The sequence below is a fragment of the Aspergillus puulaauensis genome, chromosome 6, assembly GCF_016861865.1.
Source record: "Aspergillus puulaauensis MK2 DNA, chromosome 6, nearly complete sequence".
NCBI classification, from domain to species: Eukaryota; Fungi; Ascomycota; class Eurotiomycetes; order Eurotiales; family Aspergillaceae; genus Aspergillus; species Aspergillus puulaauensis.
In genome coordinates this window covers 3,054,575-3,069,743 of record NC_054862.1, presented here as the reverse complement: position 1 = coordinate 3,069,743, position 15,169 = coordinate 3,054,575, and the positions used below count along the sequence as shown (strand labels likewise).

At 50.7% G+C, this 15,169-nt stretch overlaps 9 protein-coding genes across 9 annotated transcripts; 3 read left to right on the top strand and 6 right to left on the bottom strand.

Annotated features, from left to right (window-relative positions):
- Nucleotides 1-53: 53 nt before the first annotated feature.
- On the bottom strand, nucleotides 54-950 carry APUU_61230S (uncharacterized protein; the record flags this gene model as incomplete). The annotated part of the gene is made up of 1 exon (XM_041694550.1): nucleotides 54-950. The coding sequence occupies one exon, from the start codon at nucleotides 948-950 to the stop codon at nucleotides 54-56; it is 897 nt and encodes a 298-aa protein (XP_041560368.1).
- A 389-nt stretch (nucleotides 951-1,339) lies between these two features.
- Nucleotides 1,340-3,254, top strand: APUU_61229A (uncharacterized protein; the record flags this gene model as incomplete). Its single annotated transcript, XM_041694549.1, has 8 exons — nucleotides 1,340-1,513; nucleotides 1,578-1,760; nucleotides 1,817-1,925; nucleotides 1,993-2,426; nucleotides 2,501-2,787; nucleotides 2,854-2,936; nucleotides 2,998-3,171; nucleotides 3,235-3,254. 8 exons carry the CDS (start codon nucleotides 1,340-1,342, stop codon nucleotides 3,252-3,254), a joined length of 1,464 nt encoding a protein of 487 aa, XP_041560367.1.
- Nucleotides 3,255-4,115: 861 nt separating this feature from the next.
- On the top strand, nucleotides 4,116-5,132 carry APUU_61228A (BTB/POZ domain-containing protein; the record flags this gene model as incomplete). The annotated part of the gene is made up of 2 exons (XM_041694548.1): nucleotides 4,116-4,312; nucleotides 4,358-5,132. 2 exons carry the CDS (start codon nucleotides 4,116-4,118, stop codon nucleotides 5,130-5,132), a joined length of 972 nt encoding a protein of 323 aa, XP_041560366.1.
- A 622-nt stretch (nucleotides 5,133-5,754) lies between these two features.
- On the bottom strand, nucleotides 5,755-6,153 carry APUU_61227S (uncharacterized protein; the record flags this gene model as incomplete). Its single annotated transcript, XM_041694544.1, has 1 exon — nucleotides 5,755-6,153. One exon carries the CDS (start codon nucleotides 6,151-6,153, stop codon nucleotides 5,755-5,757), a length of 399 nt encoding a protein of 132 aa, XP_041560365.1.
- A 1,088-nt stretch (nucleotides 6,154-7,241) lies between these two features.
- On the top strand, nucleotides 7,242-7,610 carry APUU_61226A (uncharacterized protein; the record flags this gene model as incomplete). The annotated part of the gene is made up of 1 exon (XM_041694543.1): nucleotides 7,242-7,610. The coding sequence occupies one exon, from the start codon at nucleotides 7,242-7,244 to the stop codon at nucleotides 7,608-7,610; it is 369 nt and encodes a 122-aa protein (XP_041560364.1).
- Nucleotides 7,611-7,704: 94 nt separating this feature from the next.
- On the bottom strand, nucleotides 7,705-9,495 carry APUU_61225S (glycoside hydrolase family 43 protein; the record flags this gene model as incomplete). The annotated part of the gene is made up of 2 exons (XM_041694542.1): nucleotides 7,705-7,871; nucleotides 7,926-9,495. The coding sequence occupies 2 exons, from the start codon at nucleotides 9,493-9,495 to the stop codon at nucleotides 7,705-7,707; spliced, it is 1,737 nt and encodes a 578-aa protein (XP_041560363.1).
- Nucleotides 9,496-9,815: 320 nt separating this feature from the next.
- On the bottom strand, nucleotides 9,816-10,863 carry APUU_61224S (glycoside hydrolase family 43 protein; the record flags this gene model as incomplete). Its single annotated transcript, XM_041694541.1, has 2 exons — nucleotides 9,816-10,441; nucleotides 10,503-10,863. 2 exons carry the CDS (start codon nucleotides 10,861-10,863, stop codon nucleotides 9,816-9,818), a joined length of 987 nt encoding a protein of 328 aa, XP_041560362.1.
- Nucleotides 10,864-11,285: 422 nt separating this feature from the next.
- APUU_61223S (uncharacterized protein) lies at nucleotides 11,286-13,148 on the bottom strand (the record flags this gene model as incomplete). The annotated part of the gene is made up of 6 exons (XM_041694540.1): nucleotides 11,286-11,966; nucleotides 12,027-12,425; nucleotides 12,476-12,674; nucleotides 12,721-12,850; nucleotides 12,897-12,953; nucleotides 13,001-13,148. 6 exons carry the CDS (start codon nucleotides 13,146-13,148, stop codon nucleotides 11,286-11,288), a joined length of 1,614 nt encoding a protein of 537 aa, XP_041560361.1.
- A 489-nt stretch (nucleotides 13,149-13,637) lies between these two features.
- On the bottom strand, nucleotides 13,638-14,851 carry APUU_61222S (uncharacterized protein; the record flags this gene model as incomplete). The annotated part of the gene is made up of 4 exons (XM_041694539.1): nucleotides 13,638-13,767; nucleotides 13,841-14,263; nucleotides 14,316-14,519; nucleotides 14,577-14,851. 4 exons carry the CDS (start codon nucleotides 14,849-14,851, stop codon nucleotides 13,638-13,640), a joined length of 1,032 nt encoding a protein of 343 aa, XP_041560360.1.
- Nucleotides 14,852-15,169: the final 318 nt, after the last annotated feature.

Here is a 15,169-nt window from a genome sequence, read left to right as displayed (position 1 = left end):
AGTTTACTGCTAATAATAACAATTGTCCGAACCAAAGAGAGCTATCATTCTACCTAGAATCCCCTGATCAGCGGCTCCAGGAAATGGAGCATATGCTTCCGTGCTCGTCCGGCTTCATGCGAGATGCCCTGAACTATTTCAAGCTGGCTCTCAACCCCATGTCTCTTCCATGCGCTGTGCAAGTCCACCAAAGTCTGAAGCCGCCCTTGGTCCATTGTGTCCAGCGATCCGGGTCCTTGTGGGCCCCCCGCTTTGTTTCTATACTTCTGTAGCCAAGTCCAAAACTCCTTGCTGCCATGTATCCAATTATCCTCCGAGCCAACCACCAGCTGAATAGCAACTTTTTGGATGCGATTCAGGCCGACAGGTCGCCCAAACAATGCCTCCGCGTCTTCCACTCCGACGGGCCATTTCTGCGAGAAATCCAACATGGTCACTCTTCCTGGTGCTCCCACACTGACAGCCGCCAGTCTTTCGGGATAGAGGTACAGAAACCGGTGCGCGAACTGCCCGCCGCCCGAAAACCCCATCATGAATATTCTGTCTGTCTGGATTTCCGGCCACCGCGGCGCAATCTCGTCGAGGATGGACAAAAGTGCCTGGTCAGACCGAAGGGAGGGCGAGCGGAGCTTTTTGTATGAATCCAAATCATTCGGACCATCAAGGCCCGCTGGGAACAATGGGGCGAGGATGGCGCAGGGTGTTCGGTCGGCAAATGATACTAATTCTTCCTCATAGAGCGCACTCAATCTCCTGCCTGTACCATGAATCCAAACAAGCAGTGGGAGTTTGGTGCGGGTGTGACTAGCGTTGTAGTGGGAGGGAGGGATGTAGAGCGCATACGAAACGCGTGGATCGGATGCTAAAGCCTTGAGCGGCACATGGCCAGTCAGAAAACAGGTCTTGAGAAACTGCCTCGGCACATCAGCTGTTGAAAGAGATCGCTCCATTGTGGCGCCTGGGCTGGATGTGCATGTTTCATTAGCATATCACCAGAATCCTTGGAATATGTATTGGGAGAAGATATGGCCGGCGAGCGAGATTCGCTTCAGCTTGCGAAATGCGCTTTGCTCTTACGGCGCCGCCAATCGACGTCTCTCTTTCACCATCTCTATGGAGGCCTATGGAGACGTCGATCTCCCGAGGCGCAGTCAAATCCAGCGAATCGCGTCGCTTTCGCTTTCATGGCCGAACTCCGCTTGATTCTGGAGTGCCTAAGGCCTCCGCCAGACTGTCGATCGAAACATCGTAGTTCTCTTCTTAAAGAACGCGGCAGCAGTCTATCAGGCTTCTTCAATGGCGAAATAAGCAGTGCTAGACCGCAGGAAAGACACCGACCATGTCACCGAGCGCCACTGATCCCAAAGAGGCCAACGAGATCGAAGCTGCATACTCCCATGAGGAAGAGCATGCCGACGATGAAACCTCTTTGCAGCTCAATTCCAGGCTCAGATGGAAACTGGATCTCTTCATCTTGCCAGTGATCTCAATGGTCTATTTTTTCGCACAAATGGTAGGTCCCAAATGTCATTCACTCCGCATCACGTTCAAACTTGATACTAGCCGGACTTATATAGGGCAGATCCGACCTCGCCAATGCCGAAGTCGCTGGACTTTCGGATGAGTTGAAATTATCCCCTCAGGACTACTCGAATGCTGCAACTGTGCTTCTGGTGGCCTACATCGCCTTTCAATTACCAGGCACACTCTTGATTAAACAGATCGGACCAGCAAGGCAGTTTGCAGGGGCGATGATCACTGTAAGAATCCCGATTTCCTTCAAATCCTGACAGGATATATCACTAATATGAGCCAGTGGGGAGCCCTTACGGCAGCCACAGTATCCATTCACAACAAAGGCGAATTGTTCGCATTGCGGTTTCTCATCGGGGCCGCAGAGGCATTTGTACAAGGCGGAGTATTCTGTTAGCTGCCCATTCTATCTTCCACCACCCTTTGCTCCATTGTACTGATAAGCCGCTCTTCCGCCAGACCTGTCCTTTTGGTATAGGTACAGTGAACTCGCTACACGTGGCGCCGTTTTCTATTCCATGTCCACGCTGGCAGGGGCCTTTAATGGACTAATTGCCTATGGTATCCATAAGGACATGGACGGTTTGCGCGGCTGGAGAGCTTGGCGCTGGATATTCCTGATTGAGGGCATCATGCCATGCGTGGCCGCATTTTTCGTGCTATTCCTGCTCCCAGCCAGTCCAGAAACCCTTCGGTTTGGCTTTACCGCGGAGGAAAAGGCGCTGGCAATACGCCGCAGTCGCCTTGCACACAACACGTCCGAAGCAAAGCTGGAGATCAAAAAGGTGCCGTTGGTGCTCCTGAGTCTGCATTTCTGGCTCATGCTGGGCATTGCTTGCTGTGGGCATTTCTGTGCTGGCTCAATGTCGAACTTTCTTCCAGCCATTATCAAGGTAATAAAGATTCACATAGTTCTCTGACTTTGTATGACTGAAGTCTTCAACCAGCCTTGGCTAATATCACACAGGGCTTTGGCTACACTGAAGTGAATACTCAGCTATTTACCGTCATCGTATATGCCTGCGCGTGCGTTGGGGTATTATTCTGGGCTCAGGTAGCTGATCGGACAAACGCTCGAGGACTAACGCTTGCGGCATCGACATGCGGGGCTATTGTAGGCTATGCTCTACTGCTGGGGATTGAGAACAATCAAGCACGATTTGGTGCGACTTGTCTTGTTGCGTTTTCGGTCTATCCAAACATCGTGCTTCAACTGTCTTGGACGGCCATGAGCTTCATTGGTTATACGCGAAGGTACCGTTTTCACAAATTGAAATACTTGCATTTATATCATTGGTATGGTTGCTAACCAGTCTACAGGGGCTCTACGTTGGCTTTCATGAACATATTCTCCCAGCTATTTGCAATTTGTGGAACGCAGGCCTATAGTGATCCACCATATTGTGAGCAGTCCCTTTTTTTTTCTCGACTTAGTATAACTTCATCCTGATACTGTACCTACAGATCGCAAAGGCAACGCATCAGCTCTCGGGTTATCCTGTGTTTGCTTGATACTATCTCTAGTTTTACGGTGGTATTTTACCATCTTGAATAAAAGAAAAGCGGAAATGCAGTTTACAGAAGATGCGCGTGCACAGCGACAGAAGGGCCTGGAGGAGCTCGGGGACAAACATCCAGGTAAGCGCATACTCTCACTTTGTGGTCCCCTTTTTGCCATTTGCTAAATTGCTTCTCGTCCAGACTTCTTTTACACAACTTAGCTGAACCCTTCTTCTATAAGAAGCGGTGCGGCCTTGTACAGAATACAACATCTGCCACTGTAGGGCCAGTGAAATGGCCTTGTTTCATAGTTGTGCAGATCCTCTCGCGGTATCCTAGGCATCTAATCTATATAATGCTTGGAAATTGTGAAGCAGAGCTGTACTGCATGTCACTGTTGAGCGAACAGCTGCAGAGCCCGATGTGCAGGCTGATGGGCCCTGAGGATGTTGTTGAAGCGACTGAAGTTCGGACCTCTGTTGCGAGAGGGAGCGAAGGATGAATTGCTGGAAATCGACATACAAAGGTTCGATAATTGAAGACTACCTACCAAGACAATTTTCTCCTCGAACTCATTCGTAATCATGATTTGAGCGAGCCGTGTACAGGAGCGACCATTGCAAACAGCAAGCCTCTCATAAACACTAATGTAGTTCATAAAAAAGTGCATCTCTCAGGTTTAGAAGCTTGATTAAATGTATACAGGCGGGGATCTATAGTCAGATTTTTATATCCTGTATCTGATTGATACTCTTATCCGTCTACATTTTTGCAGGGGACAATAGGATAGTGTCCATTGTACTATGTCTTCAATTTATTTAACCGGATTATATAGTAAATATATTAATTATTATCTTTAAATAATAGAGACCTATAGATATAATAAACTATACTATTTTAAATTTTAAAGCTAAGTATTCTAGATAATATAGTAGAGTATATTAGTCTAGTTTATACAAGCTTAATTATAATCTCAGCTATCTTACTTAATAGCGTGGAAATATGGGGTTACGGAGTATACTGCTCTGTTTTGAGAACCAGAAACCAGTCTCTAAGCCCGCCTATAATGAAATCCTCCCATCATGAGTGAAGGGCCAGTTGAATTGTCTGCACATACCGGTACCTATCACCTGACAGCACCAGGTACGGTATCCCCACAACTACCAACCAACAACCAACAACCAACGACAACAACGACAACAATATCCGTACCTCCACCGGGCTTCACCGCAGAGCGTACCGATAAGATGGCAAAAGAACATGACCTACCCTACTTCAGGTGGTCGCCCCAAACTCTACTTATACCAAATCTGACTTATTGCAGTTTCCTGAACTCGCCGACCGTCTCCCTCAAAGCCGCGGAACATGGTCGGCCTTTTCAAATCCACCGCGACCTGCTAGCTTCCAAATCTAAAACCATTGCATCCGCCTTCGACCGAGGCTTCGGCGAAGGGCAAAAGGGCCTTTACACTTTCCAGGACACATCCGAAGGCACACTTGCAAGGTTTATCGAATGGGCGTACACCGCGGATTACCCAGCCATTATCAAACCGACTGAAGCCGATGAGCAAACTACAATAAAGCCTGAATCGGCCCAAACTAACGGCATCAAAGACGATTCAACGGATGATCCCGATGAAAAGACAGTCGCGCCAACGACGACCTCGGGGCCCAATCTCACACAAGAGAACCACCCGCTCCTCTCGCATATACGTCTCTACATTTTTTGCAGCATCTACGTCATCCCAGATCTCCAGAAACTGGCTTTCGACCGAGCCACGACCGCTTTTACGGAGCTTAATGAACCCACTACCCTCGATACCCAACTAGCGGTGATCGCTGCAATGCGCGTATCCTTTCGCAAGCTATTGCCCAGCGATCAGCTCCTCGACTGGCTGGCTCAGTACGCTGCGTACAACGTATATAACCTACGTGTCCAGCGCGGCTTTCATGATTTGCTGCAAGAGTCTTCCACGCTATCCTCGCGGATGGTGTTGTCTTTGAGAGCTGCATCTACTCCACCTTGGAAAGCAGAACCTCCAAAGTATGAATTCGTTCATTACGCTCCTGACTACCACTATGACGATGGATATGATTAAGCCGGTGCAACTGACTGGGAAGGCTGTCTGGAGGGACGCAACGTGCCTTGGAATAGATCTATTCTATTTTATTTAGATTCTTCACTTCGACATATTTACAAGAGTGATCCCAGATACCACGGTGCGTTGTAGAACTTGACGCTATAGTATATCTCGGGTCGCGCCGCTGTATGTTACTGCATTGCTTTTCCGTTTATCCATCTCCAAATAACACATATATTCCATGTTCTCCGACACGTATCGTAGCGGCGGAAGCGTACTCATATCGCGTTGGCTTGGTGTCTCAGTTCGGCTGCGCAGTATCAAGTGGAGCGTCTGCCGTTTCACACCAATTGTTTCTCCGAAATTCCTTGTCCTCGATACCCTGTGTTTTTGTGTAATATGCCGGCGGGTAAGGTATACTCCGGGGGATCATGTCGTCGTCGACAATGTCCGGGGATTATTTCGGCGATTCGGACGGATATCGCTAGGGGCGGCAGATGGGTAGGTCGCGGGCCTTGTAATTTAGCTATCGATGGATGCTCTATAACAGAAAAGAAAGTTAGCCTTCATTCACATCTCATTCGCAGCCCATAGAGTTTTAAAAAAAAAAAAGGTTCAAACCCACTCACCATTTCCCACATCATCCATTCAAAGCAACAACCACAACCCCAACAACGCACGCCGTCAATCCACCACCAAAGCTACCAATAATCCTCCCCGCACCCCCTGTGTTCGTCGAATCTCCCTCCTTAGCCTCAGGAAAGACCTTCTCGCGACAAGCGTCCGGTAATCCGTCGGCAAACGCCCACTGGTCAGCCGGGTCACAATCACGGATGCAATTGAGCATGGGGGCGCCCAGAAGTCCACGGCAGATGCATTCTGTGCGGGTACGTCCGGTCTCGGAGCCCTGGCACCAGGAGGAGTTGGAGGGGTTGGAAGAGATGCAAGTGTTGACGCAGGCTGGGTAGTTTGAGTCTGCCGCTATTGACGTGCTCGGGAGGAAGGATGCGAGTAGGGTGATGAGGAGGAGAGGGATCATGGTCGATTGGAGTTGTTTCGTTGCGATTGAGGAATGAGGGAGAACGAGGGACTTTGAGGTGGAGGGAGAAAGCGACGAGTGACGCAAGTGAAGAACTCGATTTGCGCGATCGGCGCGGATCCACCCGCTTTGGGCCTTCACATCCTCGGTCCACCGGCCACCGTTCAGGCTGTCGGTGACTCTTGTGTTATTTATGGGGGGAAGTGACTACTGTTGGCTTCTTGAAAAATGATTGTTCCTTGCTGGCTATTCAAATTGAGTCTGGGCGTTGTCAGCTGGCGTTCAGTTTGTCGGACTTGCAATATATATATTGTTGACATATAATGCGAATAGAAAGATGGTTAAATAACCACGATTGGGGTTTTAGTCGAATAGTGTTTCGATATATATTGGTGTGCAGCGTACCCCCCATTGGGTTAACTATTAGGCGAGGTTATTCTGGAAAGCAATCTCAGTGAACGTTGAATTCACTTCTACATCGAAGAAACGAGGCCAAGAGATCCCTGTTGGCTGAAAATAACACTTTGCTGTAATAGTCTGATATGTTCATACAAACCATAGCAGTCTCGGCACATAGAACCTTAGAAAAGAAGGAACCTTGAAAGAGAAGGAACAATGAAAGCATAGTTGACTTTATGTGAACCTGGCTTTCATCCCCCTGCCATTCTGTTACCTCTCAGAAAAACAGTATAAATACAATAATATCCCCGAAGTCCAATTTACAATTCTTTAACCCCCCAATTACCCCGTTATCCTCAGCCAGTCGAAGAATGCCTCCCAAAGATACCCGACAATGCCCCAAATGCCAGGGCCCGGTCCAGGACTCATGTATTGACCAGGGACACATCGGACCACTGCCTGTTTTACCACTGAACATTGAAAGCAGGCCCATTGAACAGAATACGAGCAATACGCCGGCGAATCCCACACCCCGATGCCCTACCTGCACCCAGAAGATCCGGCCAGAGTGTCTTATCAATCGCCATATCGTCCCATGCAGGGCCTGTGGATTGTCGTTTGCCTATCGTCCACGCTCATCTGATGGACTGGCGGAACCGTCATATCTAGATTGGGCGTACAGAGACGCTATGCATTGGCTCGAGACCCAGACTGGTCGGAAAGCTGAGTTCGAAACGCAAGATACAACAGAACAAAGCAGCAAGGAAGATCAAGCAAGTGCAGCCAGTACAGATACAGCTCCTGAGCCCACTATGCACGTCTGTATTGCCCGCAAACTGCAAAGAAGAAAGGAGGACGGCGAACGTAGAGGCGTTAGAATTGCCGGACACCTGGAATGGGAGAAGAGATTGGATTCGCTTCGGGAGATGACTCCGCTAGCAGAAGAGGTTCCTGCTGCTGTTCGGGCTCTGGCGGCATTGAAGGAAGAATGCGATGCTACATATGCAATGCTGGAACTTGTTAGGAAGTGTGACCCGGACAGGAAAAGTAATAGTTAGATGGACATCTGCCTTCGTTTATTAGGTTAGAAACTGATACGGTGTTCTGCCTGTCGCACTATATTGTTAATGATGGGTATTATTGAACAGGACCTTAGTAGCTAGGTACAATGGTATCATAATCGACCCTTTGGCCCAGTCCTTCGTATTTCCAGTTACTGAAATATGCAAAGTCAGCCTCTTTATCAAAGGCCCTCACATGATTTGTAATAGCCCTCTGGCTATGACCGCCGTAAGAAGCATAAACACCGATCAGAGTGCCTAGTTCGTTAGTTAAATGTCAACAGGGACCATTAAGAAGAGGATAAATCATACCTGTAAAGCGCCCAGTGTCTCCAGAGACCACTCTAGCGTCAACTGTGCCAACCAGAATACTACTCTTAGGTTTCGACGCCAAAGATGCCGAAAACAGGTACGTCTCATCGTCCACAGCCTCCACATTCAAGGAAACTGTTTTATTTGCCCAGTGAGTCGGAACGTCGACGGTGACATTACGCAGGGGGCCATCATAATTCCCACGCCCATACGTCTTGAGCTGGAGGATTCGAGCGCTGCCGGAGCTCGAACGAGGAACATGCACAATGCTCAGGTCGACGTGCTGTTCCTGCGTTAGGAACAGACTGACCCCTGCCTCAGCATTAGGAGATGTCGGCGTAAACTCCAGGTCCACACTAAAGGCAAAAAGCGTATCTGTTTGCCGCCGAGAAATAAAGGTAATCGGATCCGTAACAGAGGATGCATTATACGAGGGCCCATGAACCGACGGTCTCAGACGGAGGGTACTTGGGTGTCCCTCTGGGGAAACAACATAGCTTGACTCGTCAGGTAAACGCCAGTAAACGAGATGTTTCGGAATATCAGACCCAGGAGGGAAAGTAAGATGTTCGGGCTTGTTAATCGGGCGCTCTACTCCACTCCTCGGCGGCAAAGGAGCATGCATCACGCCCCGAACAGGCTGTAGAACCGGCCATCCTCCCTCCTCCCAAGTCCCCGGGGTTAGGATAGTCTCACGGCCCATTGGATAGTTAAGCCATTCTGGCCCGGAGCGCGTAGAGAGTGCAACACCCCACCAGTTGCCACTGCCGTCCTGGAACAAGTCCGCGTGCCCGACGGTCTGGAAGTACTGCGTTGTATTGCGATTCGTCAAGACTGGGTTATCTGGACAAGGTTCCCAGGGTCCAGTGCGGGTCTTTGAGCGAGCCATTGTCACGGCGTGGTTTGTTTCTGTTCCTCCTTCTGCTATGAGCAGGTAGTAATATCCGTCTTCGCGGTAGAGGTGCGGTCCTTCGGGCGATGCACCGCCTGTGCCGTTCCATAGGTACGTAACTGGTCCGATTTCGCCGCTGGCGAGGTCCAGAGAGTAATGTTGGATTCTGCTGTCGTCGGCGGAGGTTACGTAGACTTGTCCGTCGTCGTCCCAGAATATATCCGGATCGATTCCGTGGACGGGAAATACGAGGGGCTCGCTCCAGGCGGTGTCACTATAGGGATCGGTAGATGTAAAGACCAGACCCTCGACGCTGGGTCCTAAGTTCGAGACGATGAGGTAGAAAGTGCCATTGCGGTAGCGCAGTGTCGGCGCGAAGATTCCGCCCTGCTGGCCCTCAGTGTCGGCAGTGTCGGGGATCTGACTCGGTCGGTTGAAGATGTTGCTGGCGAGTTCCCAGTTTTGGAGGTCTTTGCTGGCGTAGAGTGGAAGACCGGGGAATGCTATGAACGTCGAGGCTACGCAGAAGAAAGTCTCTTGCTCCGTTACGTAGACACACGAAGGGTCTGAATGCCAGCCGGGCAGGATGGGGTTGGTGTAGGTGCGATCGGCGGACGCAAAAGTTGCGCCTACAATTGCGATAGCTTGTAATGTCGCTGAGATATTTGGAGGTCTCATTATGGGTGGTGTGAAGCCCTGAATGATTTGGTCAACGGACTACATGCTGGCGCCGGCTGCCTTTATATAGCCCCAGGGAAGGATTGCACCTTATCCGGCGTGATTAGATGCGGGGAACTGACTCTTTTCTCCTGCCTTTTATATAAACCCGTGTCGATCAAGTCCTTGGCGTAGATATCTTAGCCTAAATACTTTGTCCACATATCCGACGTTCTCCAGCCACCCCCACCGGCATTGAGAGCCAAGCATCCTCAGTACCTCATGCCATATACCAATTCAGGAACTTGCCACATAGTTGCCATAAAATTGCTATATAAGTCTCACCCGCTCGGTTCACCATAAGCATGCGCCCAATCCACAGGCACCCCCAGATTAGGGCTTCCATCGCTGTGCGTCCCCACCAACTGCACCATCGTATACCGACTATCATCACAAGCACCTGCACTATTACTCGTGGCATGATACGCAATCCAAGTCTGTGATGCATCGGGACTCTGAAAGAACGAATTATGCCCCGCGCCGTAGTTCCCATTCGCACTCGAAAATACACAGCCGTTATACTTGCTCCACGCGCTCGCACTCATTGGGTTCGTGACGCCGTCCCATGTTAGCTGGCCGAGGCAGTAATATGGAGTCCAGCAGTAGGACGCAGAGTAGATGATGTAGGTCACGCCGTTGTAGTACAGGGCGACTGGGCCTTCGTTCACTGGCGTTCCATGGGTTTCGAAGCTGAGGGTTGGCTGTGAGATTACCGAGATTGAGCCGGTGAGGGAGGTGTAGTCGGATCCGAGTTGCTGTAGGCAGATAGACTGATATGATACCCCGTGGAAGCACGAATACATGAGAAATGTGCCCCAGTCGTTGAAGCGCAGAATGGAGGCATCGATCGACCACTCGGTTGTTAGTTGGCCTGCGTAGGAGTAGTCATCCCAAGGACTCGAGCCGCCTGTTTATAATAAGTTAGCAGTCGAGGAAAATTGAGAATGTAAGAATGGAACTGTTATCACCTGCAAGAACGTGCAGTCTCTGCCCATCTAGGCTATCCCCATTGCCTGCTGTAAAGTAGACGTACCATCTCCCGCCGAGGTAGTGCACCTCGGGCGCCCAGACATTACAGCATCGAGACGATGTTGTGTCCGAATATATGACCTTGCTGGTTGCAGTTTTCAGACCCTCTACCGTTGTAGACCGTGAAATCTGGACATCCGTCCACTCAGTGGTGAGGAGGTAGTAGTATCCCCCGGAGTATGCAATGAATGGATCGCTGCCTCCGGGGTTGCGGATGGGGTTGGTCCACGCAAGTGCCGCAGGAACAATTGATATAAGTCCAAGGAGAACTGGAAGAAGTCCGAGTACGTTGATCTTCATCCTGCAGGTTAGTATGTTGGTCGATTGTCCGGGATCGACAGTCTGATCGGCCTTGGATGATCTACTACTACTTGTATCCCAACATCAGGCTTGTGATTTTCGCTAGAATATGCATCTTTACCATTAGTGAAGGACTGAAAAATATGTTACTTACCTAATTGAAGGAATAAATGCGTTTTTGTAGATTCTCCGCATCGTGGCTTGCCCAGACCAGATGCCCCGCCGGGATGTAGCTGCATTTGAATGTTTACACAAGATGCCCGGAAGGCCAAGGCCTGTCCCAGGTTATCACGGAAGTAATGCATATAGACAGATGATTGAAGGGATTTAAGAGGATAAGCCCAAAGCCCGTTCAGAAACAAACAACCGACTGAGAAAATAGCACCACGAACCCTAAGCAACCAAGCAAATGGCGCAACATCTCAAGAAACAACAGCATCTTTCGCAAACCTGCCAGTAAACCCCCGAATCCTCTTCCCCCAGATATAAACCGGAATGCCACAAACGCCCAAAGCAGCAGTCAATCCGGCGAACGTGCCAAAGGCCCCGTCATACCCATGAGTCTCCACAAACGACGCAGTCCCATAGCTCGTCCCAAATGATATAATCCCCCGAAACGCGCAGATAATAACCAGCAGCGGTCCAGCACGCGCCGGATAACTATCAAGCAGGTACGTGATCGCGACGATATTGGCACCCACAAAGCAAAAGTAGTACGCGGCGACCCCCCAAACGTAGACAAACCAGTGGTACTTCTCCGGATACTGGCCGCCCTGGCCGTAGAGCACGGCCGTGAAGGTGCCGACAATGATAGGGAAGATCAGAGGTAGGATTCGTGTTTCCGGCTCGTGCAGCCCGTTGTTGCGCTTTGCGAAGTACTTCACCAGGTAGTCGGATCCGTGGCCGAGGAGGGGGAGGGCTGCGAGTGCGACGATGATCTGCCCGCAGTTAACGTAGCTGGTGGTTTTGTTCGGCCAGTTGTATGGAACGGCTTGGAGGATTGTTGCGTATGTTGTTCCGATAGCGATGTTTGTGCCGATTGTGAGGCCGTTTAGACATAGTGCCCAGAAGACGTTGGGGAAGAGGAGGAGCTCGAATGTTTGCTGTACAGAAGATCAGTTAGATTGAAGCACTTGTATCACGATATAATGAAGATGGTGTACCCGCAAAACCTCCCAAACCTTGATCCAATCCGGCTTCCCAACCCAGAGACGCATATCAGACTTCCAGGTCCGCGGGGCGTACCGTTCAAAGTCCAGCGGTGGACGCTCAGTGCACACCCCGGGCTCTCCGTTTTTGGTAGTCTCAGATACATCCGTATCGTTGCCAGATTCGCCCTCCTGGAAGGAGGCAAGCGAGCGTTCATATTTGGTCTCGGGGAGGAAGAAGAACGCGAGCACAAGCTGTGCACCGGCAAGGATAGCACCAAGGCCGTACCACCATTGCGGCGTGATGGCATTGGCGATTTCGCTGGCGAATAGAACCCAAACTGCTGTTAGGCTGACCTGGATAGCCTGTTGGCCCATGAGGGCCTTGCTGCGCTCGTGCAGGAAGAATATCTCCTGTTCACCCGTCAATATCCGAGCCTCAATGAAGGTCCTGTGCAAAGTACCTGGGTTATCATCGGAACTAGTGCTTCGCTCTGTCCAGCAGCTAAGCCCACGACGCATCGTGACCAGAGATGCCACTCGTAGGTTTTCTCGAGAGCGCAAAGGATTGCGCCGACGACAAGGACGATGGTTGAACATAGGAGGACGATTCGTCTGCCGACACCAATGGCGAGTGGCATCCCGATTAGGTTTCCAATTCCCCTGGTCATTTAGTAAATGAATAGCTCTTGTGGAAGGGCGAGCTTACATGAACAAAGTCGGATAGGTCATTAAATGGGTGATATCATCATAGGCCTTGCCCGCAGCGGTGTACTCCGGGATATAGAAGCCCAGAAGTCCTCCAAACCCACTGACCAGGGCGAGGCCGAGTGTGGAAACTGGGATATCAGAATGGGTCGCAGGTAGCTTGGAGGTTTGACTCACAGATGGAGATCACCACAAGCACAATCCACTTCTGCCATATTCCCATGTTCAGGGGGTCTACCAAATTCAGCATCCTCTCCCATGGATACTCGGTAAGGGCTCACCTCTAGGATCAGCTGTTGGCGTGGGGATATAAACGATCTCGCCTTCCGTCAGCTTAACGGTGCCCATAACCTTCCCCTTGTTGGGCGTGGCTCCGCCATCCTCAAGATGCTCGACGTGGCTGATGTCGGCCTTTGCAGAATCGGCCATTGCGATGATAGTCTTGTATGCCTGTTTGGAGGGCCAGACAGGGGCTGGGAAAGGGTGGTATATATCAAGATGCCGAGGATGCCAGAGACAATTCCAAGCCAGTTAGTCGCCATGTATTAGACAGCTCGACCCCAGGATTCTCCACCGTCCCGATGTTGACATCCCCAGATAACGGCGTTGCCCAGGATCCAAGCTCCTGAACGTCTCCGCATCCCGAAGAACGAGCCTTGGCCAGCTTCGGGGACCAATGCTCGGTGGTCGCCGTCGAGGCTCCGAAGCTATTCAAGACCTCGGAGGGTACCCCAGATTTCAACTCTCTGGGAAGGGCATAACGGTGTTCATTGATCATTCAGTCGGGGCTCGGTAGTCCCTTGTGTACAGAAGTTGCGACTTTCTCACGACGCCACCACCAAAAACTACAGGCACAAGCATACGAGGGAAACAGGTTCTTAGAAAGACAAATCAATTCAACTATTCTGTAAATATCTCCTAGTAAGCCTTTACACCCGCCAATTTCAGCACCGAGTCCGTCAGCTCGGGCTTTTCAAACGGCTCCGTCCTGTACTTAGGGCACACCTCTCCATTCCTCAGCGGTTTCTCCGCCGCAGGACGAATATTGCTAGACACTCATTAGCCATCGATTCCAACGAGAGACCCAAATAAATAAATAAAAGAAAATAAGGCAAACTCACCAATGCGGCCAGTGCGTAGTGCCCATATAATTCTCAAAGCACTGCTTCTTCAACTCCAGCGCCTTATCCGTGGCAAACCGCTTCGGCGTCATACAGACGTACTGCACATGGCGGATCTGATCTCCCTCAGGCAAGCAGGCATAGTGCATCGTCCTGGAGTCCCAGAGTACAAAGTCTCCAGGCTCCATGTTGATCTTCACGAGCTCACAGCCCCGCTCCTCAAACCATTTGAGATCCTTCTGGTGGAATAGGAAGAGGTCCATGTACTTGAGCTCGGGGGGTGGTGCGTCCTCATGGTCGTACGCGTCGCGCTTTTGCGCAAAGAACTCGTCGAAGAGTTTCGCGGAGCCCTTCATCAGCATTAGGCCGCCGTCCTTGGGGCCGTTCGGGGCGAAGTTCAGTAATCCCTGAACGGCTTGCATTCTGGAATATGTTAGTAAAGCCGTACGCATATATAGGCTTGGGGATGGCTTACCCCTTCCGATTAGGGTTCTGGTCGCAATGCGGCCACGGGCTCCAATTCAGGTCCTTACGACGGGGAAGCGAGATGTTCAGCCCGTCGAAAGAGCAAAGCAGCTCCTTGGTCTCCCAGAGCTTCTCGAAGATATCAATCACGGCGGGCTCTGAGCGCGCTTCCCATGCCATTTTCTCGTGGGTTGAGCCGTAGGCAAAGTACATCCTAGAAGGTCTTTAGCTGCCATAGACGGGCTTGGGTTTGGGGGTGTATAGCACTTACCCTCCCTTGAAACTAACAGGGAGATGTTCAGCAGTCCAGGTACTTTCGTCATTCTCGTCAAAGCCCAGTTCGAAGTTCTTCAACCACTGGACTTGCTTGTCGCAGTAGTATTTCGCCTTTTCAGGGCTGATGACGTTCTTGATAACGGCGCAGCCGTTTTTGTGGAACTCATCGCGCCAGTCGCCGTAGTGGCGGTCGCTGAAGTCGACCAGATCCTTAATGGTGTAGGACTCTTGGGTCGCCTCTGCGATTTCCTGGATCGTGGTGGTGGACATGGTGTATGATGGCAGGTGAAGATGACAGGCTGTGATAGGGTAGTGACTAGTGGTCTGTCTGGCTTTCGGATCTTCTGGTGGGTGTTCGAAAATCACTTAAGTAAACGTCCGGAGCCTGGGAATTCTCTCTACCACCGAGCTTTCATACGGTAATCCTCTCGGGGCATGATGCTTGGGCTCGGGGCCCTCCGAACCCCCCGCGTTAGGGCTGCCGAGCCCTCGGCCGCTAAAGCCCCGACGTCTTTCTTGTATAGGATCAAGTCCGATGTGGGGGAGCTGCGGGGAGCTCTGGACAATTTTATAAAAAGTAGGATACAT